Here is a 14,469-nt window from a genome sequence, read left to right as displayed (position 1 = left end):
AAAGTTTTTTTAATGACTTAGTCATTCGTTGGTATATTTAGAGAGTTCATTGGTCAGCTTGGATGACCTCTTGTTCAGATCTTTTATGATTAAGAAAGATAGTTAGCTATTGAACCTGATTTATATTTTTTGGTAGGATGAACTGTGCTAGAGAGGATTTTTATTTTAGATATCTGTCACACACACCTAAAATTTCACACACACTTAGAATTTTCAAAGCTGCTAGGTTTAGATGATTGTTCATATTTAATTGCCATATCTGCATTGCAGTTAAGGCAGTAAACCTAAGCATAACCTGCACTGTACTACCCCCAAATCTTTAGCCTAACTTGCAATTTACTTAGCCTATCCAATTTAAACAAATGTGCAAACACCAAGTCAGTAATGCCTATGGAAACCACAGAAGTAAGAACAGAAATGCATACTGTATTTTACTGGAAAAGTACCCTTAAATACTAAACTATACAAAAGCCATATTTTAATTTTTTTTCTTTAAATGATGATTATCCCTTGAGACAGCATCTGAATATTGCCCGTTGTAATCGTAATAAGTAGCAGCAGCATTCAGAACTTGTTTAGATATAATATAGGTGTACTGAATTGCAGTTAAAAGGTTTGTACCTGTGTGTCTGCTTCTTGCGCTTTTATAAGAAATTGTTCCCCAAGTTTTGTCTTTGTCTTGGGTGCACAGTGGGACATTTCAAGAACTTTCCTAATTGAGGATAATTGTTGTTGATTGGAAAGTGTTTGTGGTGTGTGTTTCTTGTTGTCATTAAGTGAATCTGAGGACTTAAGTTACAGGGGAAAAGGTGTATGATGGTGAAACAGGGCCTGTGTGTGTGTGTGTGTCTGTCTCCTTTTAAGCAAATCATTATTTTCTGCACTTATGAAGAAGGATGTCTTATATAGCTTAATTTGTTTCCATTCACTTGCCAAGCAGGTACAGTAATTTGGTAGTTTTCTTCGTGATAGTTAAGTTTTGGACGAGTACTTAATGCAAAGCTTGATTTGGAAACGTACCTGAAGTTGAAGTATTGAGTTTTGCTGGTTTACAGTATAGTCCATTATTCATTTTACTTCTCCATGAATAACTTGTTTGGCATGAAAGTGCTGTTGTAAGCACTCATTTATGTGCAATTTGTTTTGTGGACAACAAATCCTATGTTTATATTATGCATTTACCGTTTATCACCTATGAGATTTTGATAGATCATTTTGCCATGCCTTAAGTGTTTGCTGTGGAGATTTGTAATTTATGTTGCGCTAGATTTTCCTGTTATCTTTAATGTATTTTTTTTTTTTTTTGTGCTGTAATGATCTAGAATTTCAGAAGGATTCTTTGAGAATGTTGCATGAAATTCCATTTCATGGTTCTTATTTTTTTCTAGGTAATAGATAGGTAGTTATGGATTTGGCAGGCAAGAAAATTATATTTGAATTTTGCAATGCTTTTGTTTTGTTGTAAGAATGCACTAGATCTTTAAACTTACAATGGGCATTCCAGTTGAAGTATAGTGTTTTGAGTAGAGTATAATGTATGCTGTAGGTTAACAGCTAGTTTCCAGGTTTTATATACATTATACTCCTGATATTCAGATGTAATGTTAATTCCATGATAACACTTGTATAAACTGTTATTTAAATTTCAAAGGTCGCAAAGAAATTCTGCCTCTTATCTCTGCAGCTCATGAATAAGCAAATCTGTGAATTAGGGTCTTCGAGTGAATTATTTATCAAACTTGCTGAAGTTGATGATGTCTTACTCTCCTTATGTCTTGAATATGTGTATTCACCTGACTTTTTTTTCACTTCATCTGTAAAAAACTATTTGACAAAAATTCCTTAGTCACTAGTGTCTAATAAGTAATCTTTTTTATATATATACCAGATCAGAAATGTTTTGTATATACCAGATCAGAAATGTTTAACTTGTTTGTTTTTTTCCCTTCAAAAATGTGCACAAGCATATTTCTGTATACATTTGACTAATTAGTAATTGCATAACTGCAGGAAATATTGATCTTATTGTTATTGTTGTCAGCATTAACATTGCTGTGTTGTCTAGACTAATAACGTTACACTTGTTTGTTTTATGATGTTGAACGTTTTGTGTTTTGTTGTTTTAGTAATTAATTTACGTTTATGCATGACCAAATGACATCATAGGGATGATCTCAAAGTCTCTGAAAAGAGTGAGAAGAGCAGTGAAGTCGTTGTGGAATCTTGCAGCGGTAATAAAACGGTTGTATCAAGCAGTACTTCCACACTGAAACAAGAAAGCACCAGTAGTGTGACTGTTGTCAAGTCTACTACCATAACGTCAGTCTCGTCGTCTTCGCAAGGTATGTCATTTATTAGAGGAACTAGAATAAGAATTGCTTACTGAAATTTTTGTGTGTAGCTCTGTAACATCTTGAAGCCTGAATCAGAATTAAGGTATGTAGTGAATAGTATCTAGTTTTATTGAATTTTTTTTTATTTATTTGCCCTCTGTGATATTAGTTTTTACTTTTCTAAGGCATCCTCCTTTTTTGAGTCTGACTTGACTAAGTAGGGACAAAATGAAAATAGGAAATGGGCAGTAAAAGTGTGAGTAATGCCTTTCCTCTCTGAGGTTTGGTGCTTTGTTTTTCCTGGCAAACTTTGTATGAACTACGTCTTCTGTTAGATTTGTTGTCAGCAAACACTGAAATGGTGTTGAATTGATGCTCCGCCAAGGACATTAATTTTAATCTTATAGCAAAGCATTAGCAATTTACAAAATTTGTAATATACAATGTTTGAAAAGGTAACAGTACAAGCAAAGGTCATCGCAGTGTATTACTCAAAAAGCCCTTTGTTTTCTTATGAAACAGCTGTGGCCCTTTTATATTATGAAAATCTTATGTAGGCCAACTTCCATAAAGGATAGGAAGTCATCTTCAAAGCAAGGTAAGACATCTTTCTTATTCCCAACTCATTGTGATGCTTCAATCTTGTATTGATACGTCATCCAGTTGGATATAAGAGAATGATATCTTGGCATGCAGCGAGTGCATGTATTTATACAACACATTAATTTTTAAGATAAAGGTTCATTTTATGGACAAAGCAGTATTGCCTTGCTGAATAATTATATAGGCAGGTTGAAATCGCAAGACTTTTGATGGGACTGTGGAATGTAAGTAAAATAGTACTACAGTGAGGAGGAGAGCAGAAAGCAAGTTTAACGGTCACTGAGTGTGGAACACCAGGACCACCAGTAAAATAGGGAAACACCAGCATAATAGTACTGTATATAGAACTGACATTCTGCAGTAGGAACAATCTATAGAAACTGTAATGGCAGAAGAACAACTGATGCTTTGAAGAGCTATAAAGATGAAAGTGCAGCAACCTAGAACTGTCTGTAAATGGGTGAAACACCAATAGGACAGCCCAAGAAGCAAAATCAGTGGGCAGTCGCTCCAAATCAGACAGAAAAATCTGAGATTCAGCAGTGAACCAGAAACTCCCACTTTTGGTCATGGAAGTCGGGTAAGTGCTAGGATTGAGAAGTTATGGAAGAGGAACTTCCTTAGTGATACTTTCATAAATTTGTGTTGGTGATGGGGAAGGATGGTCTCTTGTCAGGTCCAGTAACACAGGCTGTGGACGGCAACACAAAGGTACAGTGAGTGGCATGTCTGGAATTACATTTATAGTAGGCAACTTAGTCAGTGGAACAGACCCAAGCATGCTAGAATGAGGAGTGAGAGCCCCTTGTTACAAGCCAGTATGTGTAGAAACTTGAATGAAGAGAGGAGCCAATGGTCTGGGTGTCTTGTTAATGCTGAAGGCTTTTACCATCATCAGAGCAGCCTTACATAGGATGTGAGAGTGCTAGTTTGGTACCTAGTTATTGCTAAGACTTATAGCAGCTTAATCCGATTAGGAGAGAATAAAGACCAGCATTTTCAGCAGAAAGTATTTGTATATGGAAAAATTGAGATGTGGCACAATACTCACCCATATACAGTAATGTGTTTTAGCCAGATTATGAAAAGTGTAGGTTTTCTGTTGTGCTTATGAATGTTCAGGTGGTTCAAGTAGCTATGTACAAATAAAATTTCACACAGCAGTCTTTATATTTGTGTATGTGGTATAGATTGAATGTGTCATGAGTTGATCCATTTTATGTAGGTAAGTATTATATTGAAGTACTGTAACTTGAAAAGTGAATGTTTTTATATGCCTGTTGGTGCAAGTTTTTAGTTATTGTAGAAATGCCAGTTGTTTTCAATGTTTCATGTTGTTGAAAGGCACATTTGTTACTCATGAGCTGTATATACCAACCCAGTAGGCTTTTTGCTAATTTGGCCATTCATAGTCTTGATATGTTTTGTGGGGGAACTCTAAATTGTAAATAGTTTCCTTTAATTAGTAAGGGAAGAAGTACAGTACCTATAAATTTCCGATGCATTTTAGGCCTAGGCAATGAAGTTGAGCTATTTTGCCATTTATCAGAGATATGTATAACTTAAACTTAGATAGAAATTACTTTCCTTTAGAGTCGTCATCCATTCAAGTAGTTGAGACGGCATCAACTGAGGTGAATCACAGCGCCGTGAATGGAACAGAGGTTTGAACATGCTTTTGTTGCTGTCACTTCAGTATTTTTTAAGAATGCACATTTTTGTTTTGTTATTTTGGTGGAACATTCACAAGGTTACAGTGCTTGTTTAGGGATAATTAAACTGGTATGATGCTGACTTCCTTTGTCTCATGTTATTACTACTTTAATAATTATGTTTGGGCTGAATTAAATTTTCATAATGTTGATGTCATTGGGGACTGGAATATGTCTGGGAGTTGATTGCAGATGTTTATTAAATGTATTTTAATGTCACCAAAAACATGCTTGTACAAAAATTTAGCGAGTTGGATATGATGGAAGTTAAAAAGCAACCTTATAATTAAATAAAGTATTTGTGAATGTCCCTCTGATGCATGCAGTGATTTGCTTATAGAGTTTAAACCTTTTATGCCACCATCTTTGTGGTGTGTTGGCCTGAGAACACTTTCATGATGTTTATTAAACAGCTTCACTTTGTTTATGTGTAGTTTGTGTTTCTTGAATATTAGATAACTGATGCATGTTTAATATTTTAAAGTTCAATTTGCAGTTTCAGTAACCTTCAGTTTTTCCTTTGTCATTTGGTTTTTAAGGAGGTATGACTTGTGATTGTTCTTCAAAGTATTTTTTCACCTTCAGGATACCTTCATTTTCTTGACAAGATTCACTTCTCTTCCAGTAGGTGACATAAAAAACATGGGTGATGGAACTAATATAATTTTGTGAATTGTTGCAGGATTTTAACATATTACTGGGTGATTGGTTATGGTTACTTGTTAAGGCAAGTTGTGTTGTTATGAGGAATAGTTTGGGAAGCCAGTTAATGTGACAAGCATTTTAAAGTGTGCAAAAATTTCCTTTCCTAGAGTATACTTATCTTGCCCACTACTGCTCACAACTTTCTTGGCTTGGCCCTGGATGATAAAATGAATTGTACTAAGTAAAAAGTTTAAAGCTAGGTTACAGTAATCTTGGAATGATGTGAAATTTTTACAGTTTTTGGCAAAGTACTTTTGTGATAAAAGATGCAGAATTCCATTGATCATTTATGAAAGTATTCAGTATGTTGTGACCTTATAGTTTGGATTGCTTTTATGATTTTCTTCATTGTTGCCTCTTTGCAAAAGAGTATATGCGAGAGCAGCTCAGCATTTTGAAGCCTTGCTAATGAATAAACTAATGCTGTTTACATTTATGTAAGTGAAGGCTTATGACTGGAAATCATACAAACTTAAGATGCAAAATCAGGTTGACTTAATAAAAGTATACAATTGTTCAGTACCCCTGCAAATATTCAGTACCCTTTGCAGAAATTGCACAGCTTTTTATATTACTTAACAAATAAGGTTAAACTAGCTTAATGATTTTGTGGAATTAATGGTCACCAGAATTTGCTGCTCTCATCAAAAATATCCTTCTTGATGTACAGACCTAATTTTATGTTCAAAAAGCCAGAGACTTGAGTGTAGGAATATCAGGCAAAGAAACAAGACTGAGTATAGTGTATGAAGTTTGTGAAAATAATAAACTTCCTTTAAATCTTCAATTGAAAACCCTTATGGAATTAATAAAAAAACTATAAACCCAAGAGGATTCCAAAGGGAAATCAGCTGCAGAGAGAGAGAGAAACCTTACTGTATTTGGAAAAATATCAGTCTTATAATTTCATCAAAAAAATACTGAAGGCATTTTTATGTTAAATGTGAGTTTCCCAAACAGTATTGCACTGCATACTGTTGCATTCTGTAAAATATACTGTAGTACAGTCTATAGATGATATTATTTAAGACCAGTGTCAGTGTCTTGTACACTTCTTATTCGTAAGCTTGTTTTCCTTTGAAAGGTGATATTGACATTGAAGTAAAAAGCATCAATATCTCAGCATTTCATGGTATCGTTGAATGAAAAATTCGGTATGAAGTAGCCAGTACCTTATTCTTAATTGAAGTGATAGCCATGAATACAGTAAACCAAATATGTCAACATCACAAAGGGTGGAATGAATTTTTTCATTTACATTATTTCATGTGAACCTATATCACTTCAACATGATTGAGAGCTTTACAGAAGTTTTTCAAAAAACAAAATACCTGTGATTACAGTTTTTCAAGCACTAGAGTGTGTAGAGGTGGATGTGCTGAATTTTGGTACAGTATTAGTCTTGTGTTTGACAGTTTGTGGGTTACTAATACCAGAGATAGTAGGTTATTGTGTGTATTTCTGAATTGTGTAAAGTTTTTAACTTCTATAGTAAATTTCTGTTTGTAGCGCATGAATTAAGGGCAATTTTTTAATCATGATATTGTTGACTATAACCTCCAGCACTTGCAGTATTCTTTGGAAAGTAAGGTGCTTGTTGGAATCCAGCCTGCTTTGTAAAAGAATAAAGAATTGCGCTTTTGTTGTGTTTTACTTTTGGGAATGTGGAAATGTTGGCCAGTTGCATTTGAATGTATTGCATGTTCTCTGCATGTGAGTTTAACTAATGAGATGTGTACTTTTCCAGCACAAAGATCCATTGAATTTGGATAAGTTTAATTTAATTCAGTTTGACAGACTGAATTATTTTAAAAGTATTCATTTGAGTGGATACTTTATATCCTCCATGTGTAGCCATGAAGGCAGAGAGTTAATTAAACCTTACTGTTTCTTTGCTTCTATAATATTATGCCTCAAGATAATTGATATATTGTATGTATGAGTGGATTGTGGGGAAAGGACCTGTTTGTTAATTTTAGCAGATGGTCCAAGACAGGTGATTTATTCACCATTACATTGTTCTATAGCTTTTTTATAATTTATTTTTATGGTAAAGCCTAAATTATTATATTTCTTAATTGGCCTCACTGCATGCTTTTATTAAATTGCTGTCAGTAATTTACCTAACATGAAATTTGGGTTTATTGACTTGTCCTATATGTTTAGCTGTAGACTTTTGAGGAATTAAATATCACATCACACTGTTACATTATCTAATGGTGAGAGAGAAAAACACTGTGTATTAGTCACCACATTTGATGCATTTTATACACACTTTGAATACACAATTTAGGATATCTAATTCATTAATAATCTTAATTGTTTTCTTTAGTGCCCAAAAGCTTTCTGTCTACCAAGATAACAAGAGAGTGACGAAAATCACACTGGGGAATAGGGTGATTAGATTCTTTGAAAAGCTTCATTCTAGAAGACAAAATGAACTAACCATTTTTCTCTTTTTTCCACATCTGGCTTGTGTTAACCTTCTACAGTAACTGTCAGTAAGTACCTTCATTAATTTCTTATATATTACTTTGAATAATTTGAAAGTTGGCATTGAGTAACTCGCTTCTGTGTCCTTTATAGATTTCATATGGCACATATTAGTTCTTTACTGTCATGGTTGGGATACTTCAGCTTAAAATGGATGAGTTTCAGCATAGTCATCAGTCTGTGTCATTGTGAATATTGTTCTGTTTAAGATGAAAGCCTTCTTAAATGCTTTTATTGTAATCTTGGTTTGCTATCTCATATAAGGAGTCAAGTTTAGAAACGGATTTTTCCTTTTTTCTTGATGTGTATCGATATTCTCTTAGCTCAGCTTGCCTGTAAGCTTCATATATTGAATCTGTGCAGATTGCTTATGCTTTATGGTCGAGTACATGTGTTGCTTTCTTGATCTAATCTTTTTTTTTTCTACATCTAGTTATGGCTATTCAATGAAAATGAATAAATATACCCCTTTTTGTTGTATATATACAAGTGTCATATACCTAATGTGTTACATATAGTGATGTAAATCAAATATGATTTTCAGACTAAGAAAAGGGCACCTTTAGCCAAAGCAGAGTCCTTCTTCAGCAAAGAGCCTCGAATCCCCAAGGAAGAGTGATGAGAAATAAAGTTGACCCGATGTACTTAATGAAGAAAGACGATTCCAGTGATTGCGTGACTGCCTGTCATGTTTTGAAAACTGAGGAAGGGAAATTTCAGTGACTTAGTCAGCACTTGAATTCTCTTATTAAGTGGTATTTATTGATACCAAAGTGGGGCATTCAGAATGTTTATAGTAAATGTGTTCTGAGAATGCATTTAGAAATTGAAATGCTGATCAGTTTTTTATTATTGCATTTCAAACTATATCACAGTAAGAGTGAAACTATTGTGTTTGATACTAAAAGGTTTATGTCTTAGAATTTTATATTTGAAAGGAGTGGACTGTACATTACGCATATCGTTATGTCTTAAAAGAGCACTGTTAATGTTGTTGATGTATGTAGATCTTCTAAGTTTATGGAAATTATTTTATATTTTCATAAGAGAATTTATGCCATCCATATATTAAGTGAAGTTTACATTTGTTTTGCCAGTTTACCTGCTGAAAAGAGTTGCATAGAAAGGTTTTGAAAGAGGTAATAAGAATCCCATAAGAATGTAGCTAGTTTGTAAGAATTTCGTAGTTTTGTTGCATGGAAAATTGTAATTATACAACACAAGATTTTTTCTGTAAATCCATATCCATCTGTAAACATAAGCATTTTTATCCCTGTTACATTTCAGTTTATGTAATCACAATGAAACTCAATTATTAAAAAGGAAAATTACCAATCTTCCCTCTGTTATGCAGTTGCCTTGAATGCATTAAATTAATTCTACCTAGGTACAGAATGTATATTTTTGTGAGAAAGGAATACTCTTAAATATCTTCAAATATGAATGCATGTAGTCTTTGTGTTTTTCAATTTAGGTACACGTAATACGAATGACAAATTTGATAAAAAAAATTAATATTTTATATGTATATTTTGTATATTTATGTTTTGCACGGTCTTAATCACGTAATGTTTGTAATTCTGGCTGATCAATTTTTGCTGATAGTTTCCTAGAAAGTATTCCAGAAATCTTGATAATGTAGCAGTAACAAGGACTAAGAGAATTTTACCATGATGTTGGCACCTATGATGCGGTTCTCTTGTTTTGTATCACTGACTTATTTCAATTTATCAACCTCTGAACAGTACAAGTAACTGGGATTAGTAATGTATGCACCCACAATTATTTATTTTCCAGAGGTCTGCAGTTAGGTGTAGAAATAATACCTTTCCTCTTATTTTCACTTTGTTGAAAATTTAAATAGGAACCTACTTTTGTACATAGAATGTCATTTGAGCTGGTGATGAACGAACACATCGGATACAATTGGAATAGTTAGAATAGTTCCATTGAATGAGTTTTTAGGTTTTCTTTTGCCATTCTGTTTAGCAGGTTATAATTACTATGCAGCACTTCCAGAGCTTTATCCCTCTCAAAGTTTTGTACTGAATTTTGGTAGCTGTTCATTTATATATTATGTTACTGCATCGCCCGTTTATTTTTATTTTTTTTAATGGACTGTACTTAATATATTTATTTAACTTTTTTTCATAGACTTTACATTTACCCTACCTCTTGATAATCTCATTTGAGTATAGTTGTTGTGTTTGTCGTTTTGTTTTTATTCTGCAGGTTTTCATTTTTTTGTACGAAATTGTGGTACCTTCCTTTAGTTGCAAGTCCTGTAGTAAGGATAGAGAATCAATTTAAGATATATTATATGGTATTATTGAATGGCTTCAAATATATTGTTAGCCAGTTGTTTCAGAGATATTGTACAAAATTGATTTCAGTGAACATTTCAGTACTGTGTATGCAAATGATTTAATCTTCAGATATCATAACATAGACATGTGTAAGAGGACATGTAAGTAATTCTTGTGTGAAGTGTTATGTATGATAAGAAGACACTCTTTTGGTAATATGTGCTGGAGGGAAATTTTTCTAATAATTGATCCAGTTTGTAGGACCTTAGATTCCAAACTTTTTCAAGTTTTATGCTCGGCTGTTAGCAGTTTTTTTTTTTTTTTTTTTTACACATTCACATGAAAGTGCTCAAAAATTTTGTATATAATATAGGATGTTTACAATGTGACAGCTACTCCAGTTTTTTAATTCATGCAAAAATATGTCTGGTAAAGTATATTTTCTATAGTAACTGTGTCTCCAGTTCATGCAAGTAGCTTTTAGTGTTTATATTGCTCTCTGAAATTTGTGATAGGTTAACTTTTTTTTTTTTTTGGCAACTAACATGCCAGTTTTTTTATACAGTATTTCATAGAAACATTCCATAAAGACTTGCATGTTTCCATTGTATTTACTATAGCTTTTGCCTCTGGGCATTTCCTTTTGAATGAAGAAGCATTTGGGTTTCTCCTAAATGCCAGCTAATAATTATTAGTTTTATGTCTTTGTCTGTTTTATGTGTGTAGTTTTGGTATATATATATATATGATAGTTTATGGATGGTTTGTTTTAATTATTGCTACAAGAAAATGATTTGGTAACTATTCTATTCCCTGTCTAAAGCTTTAGATTCTGCTTGTAAATGTTATCTGGCAAAACAGCGTGCACAGCTGCTGTTAAAGTAAACATTTGTGCGCTATTACAGAGAGCTAAGCTAACATCTTTGTGTGTGTGGTAAGTACTTCAGTTATATTCTTTGGTAATTTTCAGTTAGTGATAATTTTAAGGTGTAGTTGTTATCGTCACACTTACGATGTAGTCATACTCCTGTAATATGCTGTAATTTTTTCTTCCCTTTTGTCTTTTTTGTGGGAGCTGTAGATCTTGGTTAAAACAATTTTGCCTTTTTCTTTCTGTTGCTATTTTGGATCTCATATTGTTTTAATACAAGTGGCCTATGTACTCTACTGCATTTTAGATCAGTTTTGCCCTCCATTTCTACCAGGTCCAATAAACTTAACAAGTTAAACAAAATACCATGGCGTTTTCTTATCCTGAAGGAAAAGTTTTCTGTAGGGGTGAATGTCAAAAGTTCTTTTTACAACTTTTCTTCTGTCAAGCTGTTGCAATATACTGTATTAAAAATGAGGTGCAGCAGTAAATGTAGTTTCAGGAAAATAGCTGTAGACAGAAAATTAATGTAGAGGAGTGTAAAGTAAAACTTTAGCAACGTAAACCATGTTTTGCATAGGTCCAGACAGCAAAATTGTGTAATTCTTTGCAAAAACTGATTCTTTGTAGGTGCCTTAAATCTCCTGGTGGCAGGGTCAAACCACTTCAGATTGAAATGTATGTTGGTGAAAGGATCACTTCACCTCTTAAGCTGGCCATACACATACGTGACTGGCACGAACAGGTCAGTCTTTAACGTGTGTGGGGCTATTGATGCCAGTCCTGTCAAGACTGACCTGTCCTGTCATCCTTTCAGCATGTTGAAATGACTGGCGTGTCTTGCATGGGCCGACTCCTTTTTTTACATGCTTTTGTTTAATTTTACTTCTGCGTCTGTCTGAACTTTTCGGAGTTTTCACTTCGACTCGGTAGAACCGATCGTCTATATAACCCCTCCCCTTCCCTCATCCATCCCCCTCCCCCTACCCCAGCACACGATCAAGTGTTAATTTAGCTGTGTCTTTGCCTCCCCTTCCCCTTTCCCTATAGCTTGGCTACTTGTTCATGCCCTAGATAAGTTAGCTAAGGCCTTTTCTTTAGTTTTCTATAATCCCCACTGGCTCGATTTGTATACCTGTGTATCGGGGTAGCATCGTTAGTGCGCCTCATGCGGCTCACTGCAGGCATTACTTAAGGTTCTTTGCAGGGTGCCTTCAGCCACTAGCTGCAACCCCTTTCATGCGTTTTACTCTACCTCCTTTCATATTCCTTTCCACCCTCTCCTAACAATCGATTCATAGTGCAACTGCGAGGTTTTATTCCTGTTGCACCTTTCAAGCTACCTACTATCAATTTCCATTTCAGCGCTGAATAACCTCATAGGTCCCGGTGCTTGGCCTTTGGCCTAAATTCTATATTCAATTCAAGTCGATTCAATTTGTATTGGCTTAGTGGGAACGGTTCTGTGGGTTTTATTACGCGTCAACGATGAAAGGGGCGTGGAGAAAGTTTTGCGTAAGAATTTAACCTTCAATGTTTGGTTTGATTTAATCTTGGCAGACGTGGTCATAAAGGTAGTGAGGGCCTGGTGTTAAATGCAGGTGTTATGGGAATGCCAACAGGAGTAGCTATGGCTGTGGTTACTCTTAGACAGTAGAAGATGGGAATTCTTTCAGTTACTCAAGAACCACATTGACATTAGAAACTAAAGGAAGGATTTTGAATGGGTTGTTATTAGTCATCTTGTTTATTGTCAAGAGAAACTTGGGAAGTTATATATTTCTGAAGACAAAATTTCTTTGTAGAAACTATTTCATTGTCATAAGCAGTTGCCCAGCAAGATTTTTGTGGTCCACTTAGCCAACAAAAATGGTTGGTAGAAGCTTCTAAATACTGATTGATTGTTAGTCAGAATACTGGAAAGTCAAAGGGTAAGCAAAAATACAAACTTGGAGGTGGTAAAACTAAGAAAAGTAAGGAAATAGGTAAGTGGGAGCCAACTTTGTGTTTGAAGGTTTATAAGATTAGAAATGTAGGCACTGTAGGTTTTAGACTCGATCACCATTCTAGATCAAAATATGTTTATGAAACACAGGTGATGTTATTTAAAAGTGAGAAGACAAACTATATAATGCCGATTTTGAATAATTAAAAAGAAATAAAAAAAGACAAAGCTGAACTATATATCAACTACACTATCTCACCATTTTCCCAAAACATTTTTCCACCACTTGCTTTCAAGAGTGCTTAGTCCAGTGTGCATTGGAGTAATCAGACTGTGATTGAGGGAGGGGATGAAAGAGACATCTCCTTACCCATAGGATTCGAGCCATTGGCATGGTTGAGGGGAGAGACTTTCCTCCAGTGCTTGGTCCAGTATCGATGAACTAAGTCCTTAAGGCTGTTCACCTGTTGTGACTGTTCATCCTCTTGGGTAGGTGGAAGACTGTCCTAGATGAATAATTTAATAAATAGTATGTGAAAAATATGCAGACTATCCTCAGTGTTGGCTGAAAAATTTCTCTTAGCCTCCCCTCTTAATAGTCAAAGAATAGGCCGACCAGATCCTTAACTTTGGAACCGTACAAGTGTAAATAAAACAAGATGGCCAATTCAGATCACTTCCTAGCCTGACAAGTTTTGACCTTATGGAAAATTCAAAAGCACCATATCTACTAGTAAATTGTATCATGATTACCAGAGGGTTAATGCATCCGGAAAATGAAGTGAAATGAATATTCGTAAATTATATACTACCATGATGTCAATCACAGGATATGTACATCAAAAATGTTAACAAATTAACACAGTGTTGAAACCACGACGAAGCAGCTTTCAGGAAACTGTAAAGACATTAGGAAAAGAGTACATGGAACAAGAATATTGATAAAAGAAAAAATAGGTAATCCTTTGTAAAACCTCTGAAATATTTAACCGTTTTGGCAGTTATAAATATTTAACCCTGTTTTGGCAGTTCTACTAATTCTTCAACTGTGTTGGCTTCCAGGTACATATTTTATCTTTTGTAATCCCCATCCATCATTTATATGAGCTTTCTTTGTAAACTTAATTTTATATTTCTTCAGTCTGCTAAGTAAAGGACGACAGTCGAAAGGCCTCGCAGCACTCCAGTGTTTCTCTTTCCTTCGTGGATTTTGTCTATATATAAGCTATATATATATATATATTATATATATATATAATATATATACTGTATATATATAATCATACAGTATATATATGTTATATAGAGAGGTGGGGAAGGTTGTTGGGTGGGAGGTGACTATAGCTTAGACCATTCCACCAACACCTGTTATGACTTTTCATATTATATTTCACGTTCTGTTTTCCTCTGTCTGAAGCTCCTATTTAATAACGGTCTAAGTGAAGGAGAAGGGTAAGTTTCATTGCCTAAGTGACAGCGCTTATGATAAGAGTGGTAGTTT

At 34.3% G+C, this 14,469-nt stretch overlaps 1 protein-coding gene across 6 annotated transcripts in view; it reads left to right on the top strand.

Annotated features, from left to right (window-relative positions):
- The window catches only part of l(2)gl (LLGL domain-containing protein l(2)gl), a 103,571-nt gene extending 92,185 nt beyond the window's left edge, over window positions 1-11,386 (top strand). Inside the window, exons 22-24 of one of the 6 annotated variants that reach the window (XM_067130584.1) lie at window positions 2,167-2,342; window positions 4,530-4,600; window positions 8,391-11,386. In XM_067130584.1, coding sequence (XP_066986685.1) covers window positions 2,167-2,342; window positions 4,530-4,600; window positions 8,391-8,465 — 322 coding nt within the window. In that variant the 3' untranslated portion in view covers window positions 8,466-11,386. Of the gene's footprint in view, window positions 1-2,166; window positions 2,343-4,529; window positions 4,601-7,685; window positions 7,772-7,845; window positions 7,861-8,390 lie in introns of those variants that run through there. The other 5 variants (XM_067130586.1, XM_067130585.1, XM_067130589.1 and 2 more) reach the window with 5 other exon arrangements.
- Window positions 11,387-14,469: the final 3,083 nt, after the last annotated feature.

Source organism: Macrobrachium rosenbergii, chromosome 28 (assembly GCF_040412425.1).
Source record: "Macrobrachium rosenbergii isolate ZJJX-2024 chromosome 28, ASM4041242v1, whole genome shotgun sequence".
In the NCBI taxonomy this organism is placed as follows: Eukaryota; Metazoa; Arthropoda; class Malacostraca; order Decapoda; family Palaemonidae; genus Macrobrachium; species Macrobrachium rosenbergii.
Note: the sequence above shows the minus strand (reverse complement) of the source record. Positions and strands in the feature narration are given on the sequence as shown.